The following is a 17,671-nucleotide window of genomic DNA, read 5'->3' as shown; positions in this document are numbered from 1 at the left end:
ATTTGCAAAATGTACCTGGTAAGAAAAGAAAATTGCAGTATGGAATTGTTTGCACAGTATTTCTCAATGGCATGACTTGCTGTTCGTTGTCGAGCACTGGTGTTTGGAAATGAGAAATCGTTTCGAAAATAAACGGTTTCTTTCGGGCTGTGCCTCATGATATTTCTTTCCTACAATCGCCTTAAAAATACACATTTTTCAGACATGGGGAATTTATTCCTGGCTGTAGCTGACTAAAACATGCAATAACTGATACCAGATTGCATGCCTAGTATTTAAAATGACAAATTTCAAGTTATACCTAAAATATAGCTACTCATTCTAATATTTGATTCTACGCAAGTTGAAGTTTTTCGTTTGTATCTGATTCAAAATCGATAAGTGAAGATCAGATAACTAGGTATTTGCGGGAGTAATTAACATTTGTGGCGATAACTCAGTATAACGAATAGTCACTACTGTGTTTGAGAAGAGGAGACAAATATTATTATTTTCAGCATGCTTATATACTTCGTAAAAAAATATTTCCGCTCCATAACAGACACTCGCTATGCAAGTGAATATGAAAAGAGTGAACTGCACTCTGATAGCAGGTGCTTGCAATGTAATAAATGTATTAGCCGAGGTTCAACGAAGATAAAGGTTTCGAAGCGTGTAGACCACGCTGGGCGTTCAACAAAATTTTGCGATGTTTTTCGTAAGATTAGTTTGTTTCAAGTGTCATCGCGGGTGCCAGTTTCGTTGTGAACACGGTAAGTTCTCGGTCACGTCTCCGGTGGAAGGCAATAAATATCCGCATCACAAAATATAAAATTCGTGTGTATTTTTATCTCTTCAGTTAACTTGACAATTTACAATATATGAGTCTTTTACAGTTGTTCTGGCTTCTTCTGTTGCGTGTGCTAGTTCCTCATTTTAATGGATTCACAATGAGGACTATTTTGGAAAACAAGAACAATAATCCAGCACTTTGGAACCACCGATGCACAGGTAATCGGCACAAAAATAACGAACGATCCTATTGAGTGTGAGGAAATCGTTGCATTCTCCAGTCTTTTACGTTAATTTTGTCGGAGGCCTCGGTATGAAAGTGGTAAGCACGATGCAGGCTGAAAAATAAGAGAGAAAAGGATTGAAGCGGAGTAATTTTTCACTGATAATATTTAATTCTTGCGAAATACGCACCGATTAAAAACCCTGCGACGAACGTAAAAGGTGCCATGCATCCTGCGCTCAGTAGTATCGGGAACAAGAGATTTCCAATCGTCGCTCCAGCACGGCCAACACACATGGTCAAGCTCACGGCCATTGTTCTAAAACAGCGGAGTTATCTCAATTTTGAATAAAATATTTCGTCTCGTTTCGACTCGTTCTTTTATTACAGACCTCAGAGACGTGGGCATCAGGACAACGATGAAATTGGTGATGCTGGTGATCGCGATGTTCGTCGAAGCCGTATACACGGAAAGAATTGCTAAAGTGACGTCCGAGCTCGAGGACCAGTTAAGTCCCAAAATGCAAATAACTGCAATAACGTAGAGCACCTCTGATTGCGAAAGGAAAAAAGGAAATTAGTATCAGGTCGAATTGATTGTTCTTTTTTTGCTTGTGATATGAAATTCTTACGCATGAGAATCTTCTTTCCTATCAGATTCACCAATTTTCCAGCAAAGGTGTAACCTATCACGGCAGTTCCGAAAATTATCATCGAGTTTATGTAAACTTTGTTGGAAACAGCTGTCTGCGAATACAATGTACAAGAACGAGTTGAAGCTCCATTGTGGTGTAGCCAGAATCTATTATTAATTTATCGCAAGTGTTATAAATTTTTGAACTTACCGCAACACACGAGTTCGGAACCGTGTCGTTCGTATAACTATTCACCACGTAATTCGTGTCATTTTTCATAGTTATTATCTCGCACAGAGTCGGGTTACCCAAGCTGTAGTCATAGTTGGCGTAGTCAAAGTTTTCCATCATTGCGAATAATTGAGGCATCCACAATCTCAGCGTGTTTAGACTGTAACGGAACATCGATATTCGATTGAATTGTTTAAACTTTTAGAAAAACTAACGCCAACGTCGACGCACCTTAGGATACTTCCAAACTGAATTGTGATTATCAGGAGAAACCGAGCGAGATGCGGTTTCTTGAAAAGGGGTTTTATCTGATCCCAACCGTTTCGAGTCTTCTCCCAAATGGTCGCGCTTTTCTGGTCAACTACCGTATCGTTGATTTGATCCTTTTCACGCTCCTGACAGAGTTCCTTTACCTTCAGTAACAAGGAAAAAGGGTTACACGATGTTCGTGAGAAGGACGTTTCTTCGAAAATCACAATAATCAAAATTACCGCGAACGTGTCAGGCGATTTTCCAGTGTTCATCGAGTACATTTTTTGGAAGACCTTTATCGCCTCGGCGTTTCTACCCTGAGACATGAGGAACTTTGGACTCTCCGGGAAGTACATCAACGCCAAGCATGCCAGCAACGAAGGCATGCTGCAGACCAGGATGAATATCCGCCAAGAGTTGAAGACGAAAGCTCCGTTGAACAGAGTGAACGACCAGGACTGAGGAATTATCAGCCACGCTAAGCCTGTTCCGAGTTTCGTTTGATGTATTGCATATTCAGAAGCTGCGATAAATGGTATTCAAAATTTACCTGGAAGCACGACTGCACCCAATGAGGGAAACAAACTGCACCAAAGCAAAGTCTTAGCCCTGTGCTTGGAAGAGTGAAACTCTGCGAGGTACGTCATGCTGATTGCAAAAGGGCCGTTTATGCTGTAGAAGAAATCAGTGCGTAATGAAAGAACCGATTCCGGGTAGCGAGGTGCACGGATTCTACACTCACATGAATCCGGTGAGGAATTTGAAGAACGACAGAACGTAAAAGCTCTGCGACATGCTGCACAATACGTTGCATATTGAATCTGCCAGGTATGCCCATATCAGAAGAGACCGTCGACCTCTCACGTCAGCCAAGAAGCCCCAAATAAACGCCGAAGACATCATTCCTGGGTGAGTGAAATGCAAGTTCTTAGAGTAGAATTTCATTCGATGCAAAATTCTTATTGCGTGTATGACGACGGTACAGTAACTGTAAAGGGAAAATCTTGCCTGTGTAAGTAACAGCGTTGAGAACTCCCTTGTGAAACAATGTCAGACTCAAATCACACTCAGCCGATGGTAAAACGTACGACATCGTTGTAGAATCGAAGACGCTTGCGAATCCTCCCGGAAGTGTTGCCAACAGAAGTAAATAGTTGAAGAGTCCATAGCCTAGAGAAGAGGATGAATGACTAAAAAATGGTTCGACAGAGAACTAGGAAATCGGAAAATCGACAACACTCACCTGTGGCCTCGACAGCTTCCTCGAAGTCACGTGGTTTTTCCGCTTCATTATGTTCTGAAAACGGTACTAAAAGTGATGAAAGTGTCTCTGGAAAATTAAAAAGCGTAAAAACTCACCGTTCACAGCTCCGACGGGAAGCTGAGCTTCGGTTGGAAATGAGACAGTGAATATCTTACAAGTCTCTTTCGTTACGTCCCGTTTCTCTTCGTCAGGCATTTTGTCGTCGCCGTGCAAGTAACTTAGATCTGAATGAATTCACTCCGGGATGCCTTGGTGCGAGAGAAATTTAGTTCAGTTCAAGATCTATTTATCTGATAGTATCGCTGTATGATACCAAGCATTATCGCGCAAACATAACGTTGTTTACTTTATACCTAAATAATGTAGACATTTCAGGTATTGAATGAAGAAGGAGAAAAGATTTCTCTGGAGTATCAGTCGCGACCAGCTTACGTGATATCTGATTTTGTGTCAGTGGTTCTGGGCCAAATATATTCTAAAAATGAATAATCAAACATTGACGATGAGACCACAGTTGCAAACTCAGTAATGGTAATTATTTATGACTTCCCCCGTACCTTTTCACTGAAGTTACGCTGAAGTTCGCCGAGCTCGTGCAAATGAGCTGCCAGGGCAGTGGTATTTTCCACATCTATTTGCCTGACTTTTTTTTGAATGATGAAGTGGATTTCAGAAGACGGCTTACATGACAATCGACGTTTTAAACAATTTTTATTGCAATCATCTTGCAACGATGGCGTTATCGTTACTCATGCTACACATCAAGGCTACCGCAATTACTCACAGCAATAAATATTGGTATCTTGCCGAATGCAATAATTCAAGAAAAGATAAAGTTCCTCCACTCACTGCACGCATATTTCTCCGTATTTAAAAAATTCAATATTTGCTTTACCGTGATAATGGAATCTGGTACTTTTCCGGCCGGAAACGGTACTCCTTTCTTGAAGAAATCTAATTCATCTCCCTGGTCATTTATTATCACAATCAAGCTTTTTACAGATCTCTAATAATATTCAAGAAATTAGAAGACAGCATCAGATACCACTCTGGGCTGTCTCTAATTATTCCTTGAGATGATTTCAATTGTGTACAAGATTTACAATTTCTCAGGCGTTATCGTCGCACGGATGCTGACTGATACCAAGTTATTTTCAGACAATTAAAGTGACCCCTGACACCTTGGTTTTCATCGCAGTCAATATCGCGACCTTGCTGTTTTAATATTTGATGCCAGTCTTCTTCTCTGTGCACGGTCTCATATTATACTCTAGATAACGATAAATACGGAATGCTTGTTTGGAATTAATTTATTTAGATGGAATCAGTATAAATTCGATTGTCAAGCTGCTCAGATGGCGCATTTCTACGCACCCCTACATACAATATTTACCTATGCACATCGTGCAAATACACTATAACGTTAAATTCTGTTACCCTCTGACGAGGACTTACCGTTGACACTTTGGTGCGATTCTCTAACCATTTGGTACGATATTAAACGATAAGGAAAGGTACTCGCTGGGCGCCAGACACTTCAGCGTCAATTTTTAAACAAAAGGGAAAAGATTAGAGAACCCGTTGTATGGCTGGCTAGACTCAGGTATTCACACGAACTGGTAGAGTGGCGGTATCCAAGGAAGTTACAATAGTTAAGGAATAAGGGAAGTAAAGAAATAAAGAAGTAAGCTCGAGTCAAGGAAATTAACAAGTCAATCAGTTATGTATTATCAATTAATTTACAAGCGTTAGATCAGTCAAATTCGTAACAGGAAGGTAGCAAAAGATAATTAGTCAACGAGAGTAGTTTAAAAGATTTTCGATAGAAGAAGTTAAACGATAACTCGAACAAAGATGATAGTTAGCAAAGAAAATTGGTCGTAGATCGGGAGAAGTGATGTAATACAAAAAGATTACTCAAAACTACACGTCACTGGGCGATGTGATTTTCTCCAAGTTTTCGAAAAACGACACTAAGAGAACTGTTAATTTTTTGAGTTACAAGAAGAGTGAAACTTTAGCGAAAATCGATAGTTGATAGAATTGACGATAGCTCGAAATGGTAGTGACAAAAAATTAAATATATATTACGATAAACGGTAGTTAGCAAGAGAGATTGACATTTGAAAGCCATAGGCAATACTAGTACAGAAAATAAAGATAGCGGTAGTAAGAGACGGTAGAATTTACAAAAGAAATTCTAACACAAAATTACAAATATCAAAGAAAATCAGAAATACAAAAGATATTTATTCGGTAGTTACGAAGTAGCTCAGTTTTCGAAAATTAATTATTTAACGAAATGATGCAGTCACACGACGGCTTACAGCACCTCAATGTTCGTGGACTCTGATTCACAACGATACTGGCTAAAACGATAATTAAGACACAATAAAAGAAACAGAAATTAGAGCAACTTCGTAAGGATACGATACAAAGGCAGAAGCCTTACCTTAGGCGGTGACGGTAATAAGAAAACACTGAGCTTAACGAAAAAGAAACTTAGCGATAGAAAAATCGCGAGATGAAGAAGAGATTGAATTTAGAGGAAAGGAAGAAGCTGAACTGTAGAACAAAACGATAAAGGGTGAAAAAGATTAAACGGTAGCGATAGAACAAACGATAGTACGATAGAAGGAAAAGGAAGGAGGAAAACTGAAGAAAATCTAAGCAGGAAAGCGAGGTGGGAACTCAATTGTCTCCTGGCAGGTTGAGCGTAGAATAGGCAGAGTTCGGAGTCCGGATTAGCAATCTCGCCGTTGTCGTCAGGTGATTCCTCTTTCCCTCGATTGGTCGTTGGTTTCCCACCATAATTGGATCATCCTTCTGTGACGAATATCGGTTACGCGTTGTCTACGATTACTCTTCTTCGTATTACTGTCCAGATTGCCCATCATTGGGGGTTCCTTTGACGGAGGCAGGTACGTAGGCTACTTCCGGAAGGTTATCGGATGGAGTGCAACTCATTGTTTGCCCTGTGTGTCGACCTTACGGCATCCGAAAGAGTTGGCAATCGAAGTTGTACGGGAGGTTCATCATTCGGAAAATTCATCGTACAGAAATTCTTAACATCTATTAAACCAATTTCGGTGGCGGCTTGGGTATGAAAATGGTCAATACTAAGCTGACTGAAAAATAAACGAGCGATGGAGTGTGAGTTGTTATACGTTAATTGAATAAAGTCTGGGACAGATGCATATATAGTCTCCTTGAGCATTACACTTACCGAGTAAAAAACAGCCGATAAACATGAAGGGTACGATGCAGCTCACGTTCAAAAGAATTGGGAATAACAGATTCCCAATCATTGCACCGCAGCGACCAACGCACATTGTCAAACTGACAGCCATTGTTCTGAAACACGGTGAAACTTTGATTACGCATTGATATACATGTATGAAAAAAGTAAATCGTTTGAGTTTGGGTATAATGATAACTATCCATTAATTTAATTTGAACAAACCTCAGCGACGTGGGCATCAAGTCAATGATAAAACTAATAATAATATTGACAGAGATGCTAGCTAGAGCCATAAATATGGACACAATGGCTAGCGTCATGTCGGAATTCGGTGACCAATTCAGCGCAAAGCTGCACATTGCTGGAACCACGTAAGCCATAACTGCAGTAAAGAAGACACGATATGGTTAATCCTAACGAGATATTAATTATCATTAGTGAAAATTAATCGCACTTGACTTCTTTCTGACATACTTACACAAGAGGTTTTTCTTGCCGACTAAATTAACCAGAGTTCCGGCAAGCATGTAGCCTATGATAGCTGTGCACGCGATGATCATCGAGTTTATGTAAACCCTGCTCTGAACGGGTGCCTGAAAATACTTGGTCAAGAGTAGAGAAATGCGTACAACTTAATGCTGCGGTGTCTTGGTCAGAGGAACTTACCGCGACACAGGTACTCACAACCGTAGAATTAAGGTATGCATCATCGCGTGTGACGCTTGAAGGGTTCGAAGCCATGATGATGTCGCACAAGACGGGAGGGCCTAAGCTGGCGTCGCGATTCTCGTAATCGAAGTTTTCCATCATTGTGAAAAGCTGCGGCATCCAGAGACGAAGAGTGTTCATGCTGCGTTGAAAATTAACGTGAATCCCTACGCCTCGTATCGATGTGTAGCAACACGTACCTGAGCATACATCCGAGCTGGATGGCGATAATCAGGAGAAACCTGGCGAGATGCGGCTTTAGGAAGAGGGGCCTTATCTGGGCCCAACCACTCTGAGCCTTCTCCCAAACCGACGCGCGTCTTGTTTCATCCAAACCTTCGGTTTGGCTCTTTTGACGTTCCTGACAGAGTTCCTTCACCTTTCGTGCAAAAGATCGACGGTTACAATGAGGATGTATAGAAGTTTCTACGAATACTGGCATAATCGACATTACGGGAAATGATTCCGGCGGTTTTCCAGTGTTCATGGCGTACATCCTTTGGAAGACCTTCATCGCCTCGTCATTTCTACCTTGGGACATCAGGAACTTGGGACTTTCCGGAAAGTACAGTAGAGTCAAGAACGCTAGCAGTGCGGGTGTGCTGCAGATCAAGATGAAGATTCGCCAGGAGTTGTAGACAATGGTTCCATCGAAAAGGGAGAATGACCACGACTGAGGTATCACTATCCATGCCAAGCCTGTTCCAAGTTGGAATAGTAAATGCCTTTAATAAAATTTTGCGAAACCGTCTTGACTTCAAGTTGAGACAAAAACTCGCCTGGAAGTGCCACGCTGGCCATGGAGGGGAACATGCTGAGCCACATTAGCGCTTTAGTCCTGCACTTAACGCCGTGAAACTCTGCCAGGTACGTCATGTTGATAGAAAAAGGACCACTTATTCTAAACACATCAATTCGTTCTACACATAACACCGACATTATTAGAGCCATCGCTTTTCGCTTGTACTCACATGATTCCGCTGAGGAATTTGAAGATAAGTAAAACGTGAAAACTCTGTGAAGTACTAATCAGAATATTGCAAATAGAATCGGTCAAATAGCCGGCCATTAGCAGAGAACGTCGCCCCATTGTATCAGCCAAGAAACCCCAAAAGAACGCCGATGTCACCATACCTGAAGAATCCCATAATCAAAATATCAGGTTTTGAAAAGCGATAAACGTCGGAATGAATTTTCAATCAGCTGCTCGTGTTACCGGCGTATGTCACCGCGTTGAGAACTCCCTTGTGAAACAGCGTCAGCTGAAGATCACATTCAGCCGATGGAAGTACGTAAGACATTGTAGTAACGTCAAAGAAGCTCGCCCATCCTCCCGGAAGAACGGCCAGTAGAAGCAAGTAGTTGTACAGGCCGTATCCTGGAAATTTTTATCTAAAAATGACGATCTTCCATTTAATCGAATTCGTAACGTATCATACATACCAGTTGCTTCAACGGCGTCCTCAAAGTCACATGGCGTCGTCGATTCATTCTGTTCTGTAAGTGAGAGGAAGAACAATGTTTAAAAACTGAGAGCTGAGGGCGTTTGACTTGTGAACACGTAGCTGACTTGACTGATATTACATTATCTTTGCCAAAAAAAAAAAAACACGTGATAATTAAGCAGCGAACAGTGAATTACACGACTCACCGTCTACAATTACGGATGACTGAGCTGAAGGCGAATACGAAATAGTGAACACTTCACCATTTTTTTTTCTCCCATTTGACATGTCACCGTCAGACATCTCGTCTTGGTTGAAAATGAGACAACAATGAAGGAATTTCATGGAATAGAAATATGGACGGTAGGATTTTGAGCTGATGTACCATCGCACGTATATATAGGTATAATGTTTGTACTTACTTTGATAGTATCGCTGATAGTGAGTAATGCTATTAAAATTGTTCTATATTTACATACAGGTAGACCAGGTATATCGTCATCATAACACTGTCGAATAAATTTCTCACGTCATAAGTGTTTACGGAAGAATTTTATTATGCAAATAACTAAATATATAGCTATAGGTATATGTATACGTATGTACAATCGTGACGATGATCATGCATGCAGACAGCACATGCTTCGTTAGGAATTAAAAGCACGTTGAGTGAGTATTCTGCAGTTAATACATAAGTACACAAGGAAAAGCACTTCACAATAATGCAAAGAAAAAAAAATGCATCCTCCTTATACACAGTATAAGTGAATGATTATTGTTCAGATAAAGATAGTACGAAGGTAAAAATTAAAATTGTGACGGTGATCTTGAGGCGCCAACGAAATCCATCCAAAATCTTACGTCAGTCTTGAAGGAGGTTTCGGAATGAAGATGGACAATATAAAGCAGGCTGCGTGCACATAAAAATTCATTGATCTTAGTATGATAAAAATCGATCTTAAGGGATTTTTACTTTTCTTGAATAAAAATATAAACTCACCGAGCAAGAAGCCTCCGACAAATATGAAGGGAGCCATGCAGCCTACACTCAAAAGCAGTGGAAACAGGAGATTTCCGAACATCGCACCGATCCGACCGGCGGCCATGGTCAAAGTAACAGCCGTTGCTCTGGAACCAGAAGATTTAAATAAATTTTTTTTACCTCGATGTGTCGTTAGTCCGAATTCGCAACTAACCTGAGAGTCGTCGGCATTAGCTCGACGGTGAAACTGATGATAGTAGTGATCGAGATGTTGCCAGAAGCCATGTAAATGGCAAGAAGCGTTAACGTGACGTCGGAATTCGGCGACCAGTTCAACGAAAATGCGCAAACAGCTGGGATCAAGAAAGCAACCACTGCAAGAAGAAAATATGATAATTTTTTTCCAACGAAATTCGAATTGCATTATATGACCGTACAAAATACTCACGCAAGAGATTCCTCTTCCCGATCCGATTAACAAAACTCCCGGCAAGTGAACAAGCTATGACAATTGTAATTGCCAGGATCATGGAGTTGATGTAAACCTTACTGTAGACAGGAACCTGTGAATTTTGTAAATTTTTAAAATTATATTAAAATATAAAAATGAAAGATCCGGAATAGATATTTGACTAATTTTGCACAAGGTGAACTTACCACAGTGCAAGTTATCGGCAACGTGGAGTTGAATTCGTCGTACTTTGTAGAGTTTGCGTTACTCGGTGTACTTATCATGTTGCACAGAGTTGAAGGACCGAAGTCACCGTTGCTTTTTCTGTGTTCAAAGTCCTCCATCAATGTGAAGAGCTGAGGCATCCACAGACGCACCGTATTCAGACTGCGCAGAAAACGGCAAGTTAATATTCCGCATTCGTGCTGTGAATAAATGGTGACAACGTACCTGAGAAGGCCTCCGAATTGTATAGTGACGATCAGGAGGAAGCGATAGAAATACGGCTTCTGAAATAGAGGTTTGACCTGTGCAGCACCGTTTCGAATTTGTTCCCAGACTGAAACTCTTCTCGGGTTATCCGCAGCTTCTGTTTTCTGTCTGTGATCATCCCGACGAAGTGCCTTCACCTTTCCAAATAAGATTTCGTGGTTTATGGAAGGTTCAGTTAATCACTGTACACATGTACCTTCATAGATTGAAATAAACGATATTACGGGAAATTTTTCCGGTGATTTTCCAGTGTTCATAGCGTATATTCTTTGGAAGACCTTAATCGCCTCCTCGTTTCTACCTTGGGACATCAAGAACCTCGGACTTTCTGGTAAAAATAGTAGAGCAATGAATCCAAGGAGAGCTGGCATGCTGCAGATCAAAATAAAGATTCGCCAGGAGTTGTATACAAACATTCCGTTGAATAAGGTAAATGACCAGGGCTGAGGAATTATAATCCATGCTAATCCTGATTGGAAAAAATAAATTACACATATTTCTTATTATACAGTGCAGGAAAAGGTGCTCAACGTGTACGATTCAATTACTGATCACCTGGAAGCGCGATGCTTCCTAACGAAGGAAAAAGGCGAGCCCACAGCACTACTTTTGACCTGTACTTGCCACTGTGAAATTCTGCCAAGTACGTCATGTTAACCGCATAAGGACCGCTCATTCTGTAAAAACACAAGGTTAACAGACAAGTGTTCGATCGCTTAAAAAATATTTTAGAAATCAGAAGAGACCAGAAGTATCCAACACTGCGTGGTAATTCAATTGTTCTACCCACATGCATCCACTCAAGAATTTGAAAGTCAGTAAAACGTAGAAGCTCTGGGACATGCTGCTCAAAATATTACAAATGCAATCACAGCTGTATCCCACCATGAGAAGCAATCTTCGTCCCTTTGTGTCAGCTAAGACACCCCAGGGAAATGCTGCGGTAAACATTCCTAAAAATTTGACATTTTTATTGTACATGTTAACGTAACTTCCATGTCTGATGTTGATAAAGGGATCTTAGGACAAAAAACTTATCAAATACACATCTTCGATTCGAATTTGTTTTACATTTACAGGAACATCGACAATTTTTGTTACCCAGTCTTGTATAATACCTGCGTAAACAGCAGCGTTGAGCATCCCTTTCTGGAAGGGTGTGATTTGCAGATCACATTCAGCTATTGGGAGAACGTAAGACATCACCGTTGTGTCGAAAAAATTTGCCCATGCTCCTGGTAGAATTGCCAAAATTAGAAGGACGTTGAACAATCCGTAGCCTGGAAAAAATCATATTCAAGGTTGGAATTTGTCAGAATATTTAAACAGTTAAATTAATTTGCATAATATAAGTAATCAATAACAACGATCATAAGGAGTTTCATTTCACTCTATCAGTGTTCACTTGCTTTGTTTGTTTCAGACGCGAATCGGGAATGCACTGTGAAAATATTTTTATCGTTCATTCCAATAGTTTAAAAGACAAACCTGTTGCTTCAATGGCTTCGTCGAATTCATGTAGAGTATTCAACTCACCAGAACCTGAAAAATGAAAGTGGTTATTAGTTGATCATACATTAAACATACTTCGCCGTTTTACGAATGTAAATCTGATACATTAACTTTGTATTCTGATTGCTGTACAGATAGTTACAAGTAATACTAATCTTAAATTTTACCGGAGTACTTGCATCGGAAAAGAAAAACGGTCAATAGTGAAAATTACGTAACACGCACAGGCGCAAAGCGATATCATAACAGCAGTTGGATTGAACGAAAAGGGCCAATAGCATCATGCGTGTTAATGTGTGTCGAAATGGTATGGTTATAAAAAAAATATTAACTGATTCCAGTAATTATCAATAACTTACCGCCGGCTGGAGGAGAATAAAGTTGGATTTTTTCTGCATCGTGTTCTTTCGTATCGGCATCAGACATTTTTCACTAACGGAAATGCGTGGGTCAGGCAGATACAATTCGACGCGATAACGTAGCTGGGAAAAATTTTCTCTATATGAGAACTACGATATTCCTATTCTGGATCATACAACCAGCTGCAGTGAACGGTGGCGAAAAACTGGTGAGTGCGAACTGGATTACGTGCATTGATACCTCACTCACTTAACATCTGAATATAGTGACTCGACAACCTTCCTTGATTTATCGCGTGATTGTTACTTGGTATGGATACCTCGTATTCAGTGCCGTTTGTTTGGAAAAATGAAAATCAGCAAATATTTTCAAGACAACTGCTGTTTTACTTCGTCTTAAAGCGAATGGACTCTACACCGTAATCAACTCTACGATTGTTATGATATCCATATGCACGAAAACTTTCATATTTTTGCAAATTCGCGAAGGTAAGTGTAGTCAATATATTCAGCACTTTCGACGCCGGTTTCTTCTAAATGTTTCCTTACCTTCTTAGCAATGTCCACGAACCAAAATTACAAAGACGAATATTGTGAAGCTGGGGAACTAATTTTTCACCAACGTGCGAGTTTGACCAACGGTTGAAAACGAATGCAAGAAGGAATTCACGGTTGCCTTCTCATCTGCAGACTGAAACATGTGGCCACCCATTGTGTACGAGTGGCCAGAAAGTTAACGACCTTCAGATCTCTTGAGATTGTTTGTTCACTCGTTTTACTAGTAAATCCGAAAAAAACCAGATTGGCAGGCGTTAACTTTATACGTAAAAATACTAAAATTGTACTCCAATCTGCGTGTAGATACATGTTTTTATCTCTACTGTAATGAAACGCTTACAATTAGTCAAGCACTTCGTCAATCCATCGCGCTTGCGCAAGCATATGATTATGACTTCGACGCTAAGGCCAGTGTCCACGAACCGAGGAATTATTTGGCCATTGCGCAGCTACAGAATTTTCCGTGGTCTAAATCGGGTAATGATCTACCATCCACTCCATCGGCAGTAAGGATAAATAATTGCACTCTTAGTTTCTCCAGTCTTTGTGATTTTTATAAATACTGTACGTAATATAATCGATTTAAGGTGTTTCGACAACCATGCGTGCTTGTCACGTGGCTTTAATATAATAAATTGCAAATATGTTGCTAGTTAATAACATGACTGTACAGAAAACAGTTATATGTTGTACCTACGTAAACTTAACACTGCAGTTCGGTGATCACGATAGTGTCGTTCACGTGAATGATGAGATAGAGATTAGATGAAGCGCTGTTGAGTTTGTGAAGCGAAAATCCAATTCGAGATTTCACATTAACTTTTCGGGAGGTTTAGGGATGAATATTGATAGTACGAAGCAAACTGTAAACACACAAAAGATCACGGGATTGAGCATCAAGGTACGCTGCAACTAATTGTGAGCTTGGGTATAATCGTAAAGATGATACTCACCGAGTAGGAATCCTCCGACAAATATGAAGGGGACCATGCAGCCTGTACTCAGAAGTAGCGGAAACAGGAGATTTCCAATCATAGAACCGATGCGACCAATGGACATTGTCAAACTGACAGCAGTTGCTCTGAAAGTGGATTAAATCGAAGGTAAAATGTGCATGAAATTCTTTTTCAAAGATCGCTTGAAATTGGTTTTAGCTCTCAGAAGTAGAGACAATCACTGCATTCCCACTCAACAATCTACTTACAAACCATATTTAAACAAACCTCAGAGACGTAGGCATCAAATCGACCGTAAAACTAATGATAGAAGTGACTGCGATGCTAGTGAACATCAAGTAGATGGAGAAAATAGCTAACGTGACATCGGAACTTGGCGACCAGTTCAACGAGAAACTGCAAGCTGCCGGAGCTATATAAACCAGCACTAGAATGAAAAATGTATCATGTATCCGGGAAAATTTCATTGAGTTTCAATCGATTGAGTTGACATATCAGTTTCTGAACTCACGTAGCAGATTTTTCTTCCCAACTAGATTAACCAAGCTACCAGCAAGTGTGCAACCTAACACAGTGGTGACTGCTAGGATTATAGAGTTTATGTAAACTCTGCTGTGAATTGGTGCCTGAAAATTGTCGTTGAAAAAACTTGGTCAAAAATACTGTGTAAAAGTAAAAACTCGATGGGTTACAATTTGCTCTGATCAACTTACAATAACGCAGGCATTTCCTATCGTAGAGTTGAACTCCTCAGAATTCGTGGCGTTTAAAGGCTCGGGCGAAGTTAGCATTTCGCACAAAGTTGCGGGACCCAAGTTGTCATCGCGATTTTCGTAATTGAAATTTTCCATCAATGTGAAAAGCTGAGGCATCCAAAGCCGCAATGTATTCATGCTGCGTCAAAATTCACATGTTAATGTTGCTTCCAAGTATTGTGACCCTAGTGGTAATCACTTACCCCAGCAGGCCTCCGAATTGGATGGTCGTCATCAGGACAAACTGGCTGACATACGGCTTGCAAAAAAGGGGTTTAATTTGACTCCAACCACTTCGAGTCTTTTCCCAAACAGACATGCTACTTTGATCCAACGTACATTCTGTTTGTTTCTTCTGAGTCTCCAGATACAGTTCTTTTACCTGTGAAGATAAAAATTCGAGGGTTGCCAAAAGTTAGACAAGTATCGACTACGGCAGGTCGTTGACTATAAAATTATCTATATTACCGGAAAGGTTTCCGGAGGTTTTCCAGTGTTCATGGTATACATTTTTTTGAAGACCTTCATCGCCTCGTCATTTCGTCCCTGGGAAATTAGGAATCTTGGACTTTCTGGGAAAAAGAATAATGCCAGGAATCCCAGGAACGCTGGGAGACTGCAGATCAGAATAAAGATGCGCCAAGAATTGTACACAAATACTCCATCAAACAGGACGAATGACCAGGACTGAGGGAGTATCATCCATGCTAATCCTAAGCGAAAATATACCGAATCCTGAATAGACAATTCGTTCTTCTCGTTAGGCTGGAAAGCTAAAAACGTAACGTGTACAATGAAGTTAAGATTCACCTGGAAGCACTATGCTCCCTAAAGAAGGAAACAGACGAGCCCATAACAACATCTTCGACCTATACTTGGCACCGTGAAATTCCGCCAGGTACGTCATGTTCACCGCAAAGGGTCCGCTCATGCTGAACAGCAATAAGTTCAGAAATATAAATATTCAACTTTGTCTGTCGATGCACACTTAAAAAACATTTTCCAATTTCTTGTTCTACTCACATACATCCACTAAGGAACTTAAAAGCCAGCATAACGTAGAAGCTCTGAGACATGCTGCTCAAAACATTGCAAATGCAATCGGCTAAGTAGCCAATCATAAGTAGAGTCTTTCGGCCTTTCGTGTCAGCTAAGACTCCCCATGGAAATGCCGCGGTGAACATGCCTGAAAAATTACAGTTTTTACAGTTACAATTTCTTTACTAGTCCTCGAACCGAGACGTCTAGAGAAATCTTTGAATTTTGTTATTATATGCCGATTGCTCCAGCACATTACCAGCATAAATGGCAGCGTTAAGAAGTCCCTTCTGGAATAAAGTCATCTTCAAATCACACTCTGCTGTCGGAAGAACGTAGGAAATTGCCGTTGTGTCAAACAAGTTCGCCCAAGCTCCGGGTAGAGCCGCCAACAGTAGTAGAACGTTATAGAGTCCATAGCCTAAATCAACGTGCGTGATAAGCCAGGCAGAATAAGTGACGAGATTGCTATAGTGAATACGAACCGGTAGCTTCAATGGCCTCTTCAAAGTCACGCGGTGATTCAGATTCATCAGGAACTAAAAACGCAAATTAAAAAGGAGAGGTGATTCAGTTTTTTGTGCAGATTTTTGGTCCATCATTGTAAAGAAGCAACGCTAGAGAAGGGGAGAGAAAAATTGGTGACAATCGTGTTACTATAGGATTCGGTTACTCACTCGACGATGTAGACTCCAACGATAGTAAACAAATTAATTAAGCTCACCGATGACCGAAACAGGCTGGGATTCTTCGGTGTGAAATGAGATTGTAAACACCTCCTGAACTTTTTCAGAATCGCATCTTTTGGTACCTTCGTTCTTCTCAGCCATCTTGTCCCAGTTGAACTGACGATGAGCGAGATAAGGTGGCAAAAATTTTACTAGATATGCCATTATATTTGATATATGCGAGGTCATGATAGCGATACAGATGTTACAAGAGACACAGCTTACGTGAGTGATCTTACTTGCTTACACAGTATCATTTTACCTTAGTCACCTCGTAGATATTTTTTTCTATACTTGAATGAGCTGCCGCCGCTAAGTATGTAAGTTGCGGTGAATTAGTGGTTAAAATTTACACGTTTACTAATAAAATCGTGATGGTCTCATTCTGCGTTAGTGAATAACTACGAAGCGAACTTTTTAAAGGTAACGTTCAAGCGCCAATTACACTTTTTATATTTATTTTTTTGTAATTCGAGTTGGATGCATCCTTTCTAAAAATTGATAGCTTCCATTACGGCCTCAAAATCTGATGGTTGCAATCCAACACACGTATACCCTCAAAATTTCGGATCTCTGTCTTCTGCCGTTTGGACTTTTTTGGGCAATTTTTCGATAAACACTGTATTTTTACACATAAAATTGTTATCGATAGATTTATCTGCGAAGACCTGAAAAATGTTTTACACAACTTAGTCTTCTTGTTCATTAGATCAAATGGAAATACTTATATACTTATTTTTTTTGCCAGTTATTATATTAATTAGCTTCATGTGCAAGAAAAATTAACTTAACACTACGCAAAAAGTTTCGAAAATCAACATCAACCAGTTACTAATATTACGAATGAATCCAGTGACAGTTTTGGCTATAAATTAAATCTGAAAAGAAACCCAACAAGCAAAACATCATAAACTATTCATCCGGCAGTTGAATATATATTTCATTGTGATTATGTCTCGATGTAATGACTCATCGAAAGGTTCGTTATAGAATGGACCAGAAAATCCGGTTACTGCTAAACAGCTCAAAGTGGAAAACGCGCAAAAGATTTGCGATACACTTTCACTTCT

At 40.2% G+C, this 17,671-nt stretch overlaps 2 protein-coding genes across 2 annotated transcripts; both read right to left on the bottom strand.

Moving 5' to 3' along the window:
- Window positions 1-826: 826 nt before the first annotated feature.
- On the bottom strand, window positions 827-9,462 carry LOC124407018. The gene is made up of 29 exons (XM_046882799.1): window positions 8,977-9,462; window positions 8,769-8,822; window positions 8,542-8,703; window positions 8,297-8,459; window positions 8,105-8,226; window positions 7,780-8,024; window positions 7,526-7,704; window positions 7,284-7,467; window positions 7,096-7,210; window positions 6,840-6,999; window positions 6,540-6,730; window positions 6,255-6,363; window positions 5,704-5,745; window positions 5,567-5,576; window positions 4,226-4,382; window positions 3,934-4,019; window positions 3,730-3,851; window positions 3,472-3,611; window positions 3,356-3,409; window positions 3,121-3,282; window positions 2,855-3,017; window positions 2,663-2,784; window positions 2,352-2,596; window positions 2,092-2,273; window positions 1,840-2,020; window positions 1,627-1,741; window positions 1,387-1,546; window positions 1,186-1,313; window positions 827-1,109 (listed from the first exon to the last, which is right to left on the bottom strand). Exons 1-29 carry the CDS (start codon window positions 9,113-9,115, stop codon window positions 1,057-1,059), a joined length of 3,945 nt encoding a protein of 1,314 aa, XP_046738755.1. The 5' UTR covers window positions 9,116-9,462; the 3' UTR covers window positions 827-1,056.
- A 136-nt stretch (window positions 9,463-9,598) lies between these two features.
- LOC124407011 lies at window positions 9,599-16,703 on the bottom strand. Its single transcript, XM_046882786.1, has 24 exons — window positions 16,598-16,703; window positions 16,359-16,412; window positions 16,133-16,294; window positions 15,859-16,021; window positions 15,646-15,767; window positions 15,304-15,548; window positions 15,039-15,217; window positions 14,794-14,974; window positions 14,592-14,706; window positions 14,348-14,507; window positions 14,078-14,205; window positions 13,939-13,987; window positions 13,833-13,897; window positions 12,184-12,237; window positions 11,814-11,975; window positions 11,486-11,648; window positions 11,251-11,372; window positions 10,920-11,164; window positions 10,654-10,832; window positions 10,410-10,590; window positions 10,201-10,315; window positions 9,967-10,126; window positions 9,771-9,898; window positions 9,599-9,680 (listed from the first exon to the last, which is right to left on the bottom strand). Exons 1-24 carry the CDS (start codon window positions 16,701-16,703, stop codon window positions 9,628-9,630), a joined length of 3,291 nt encoding a protein of 1,096 aa, XP_046738742.1. The 3' UTR covers window positions 9,599-9,627.
- Window positions 16,704-17,671: the final 968 nt, after the last annotated feature.

The sequence above is a fragment of the Diprion similis genome, chromosome 1, assembly GCF_021155765.1.
Source record: "Diprion similis isolate iyDipSimi1 chromosome 1, iyDipSimi1.1, whole genome shotgun sequence".
In the NCBI taxonomy this organism is placed as follows: Eukaryota; Metazoa; Arthropoda; class Insecta; order Hymenoptera; family Diprionidae; genus Diprion; species Diprion similis.
The sequence above is the reverse complement of the archived record's forward strand: the minus strand, read 5'-3'. Positions and strand labels throughout refer to the sequence as shown.

Bases quoted from the DNA above. Each gene is read 5' to 3' on its own strand.
- LOC124407011 (XM_046882786.1), bottom strand. From the start codon at position 16,703: ATGGCTGAGAAGAACGAAGGTACCAAAAGATGCGATTCTGAAAAAGTT. The intron at 16,413-16,597 runs GTGAGCTTAATT...TTGCGTTTTTAG, and splicing joins CCAGCCTGTTTCGGTCATCG to TTCCTGATGAATCTGAATCA. The intron at 9,899-9,966 runs GTTAGTTGCGAA...TTCTGGTTCCAG, and splicing joins CTAATGCCGACGACTCTCAG to AGCAACGGCTGTTACTTTGA.
- LOC124407018 (XM_046882799.1), bottom strand. From the start codon at position 9,115: ATGAAATTCCTTCATTGTTGTCTCATTTTCAACCAAGACGAGATGTCT. The intron at 8,704-8,768 runs GTATGTATGATA...AAAAATTTCCAG, and splicing joins GGACGCCGTTGAAGCAACTG to GATACGGCCTGTACAACTAC. The intron at 6,364-6,539 runs AACAACTCACAC...GGATGCCGTAAG, and splicing joins ACTTTATTCAATTAACGTAT to GTCGACACACAGGGCAAACA.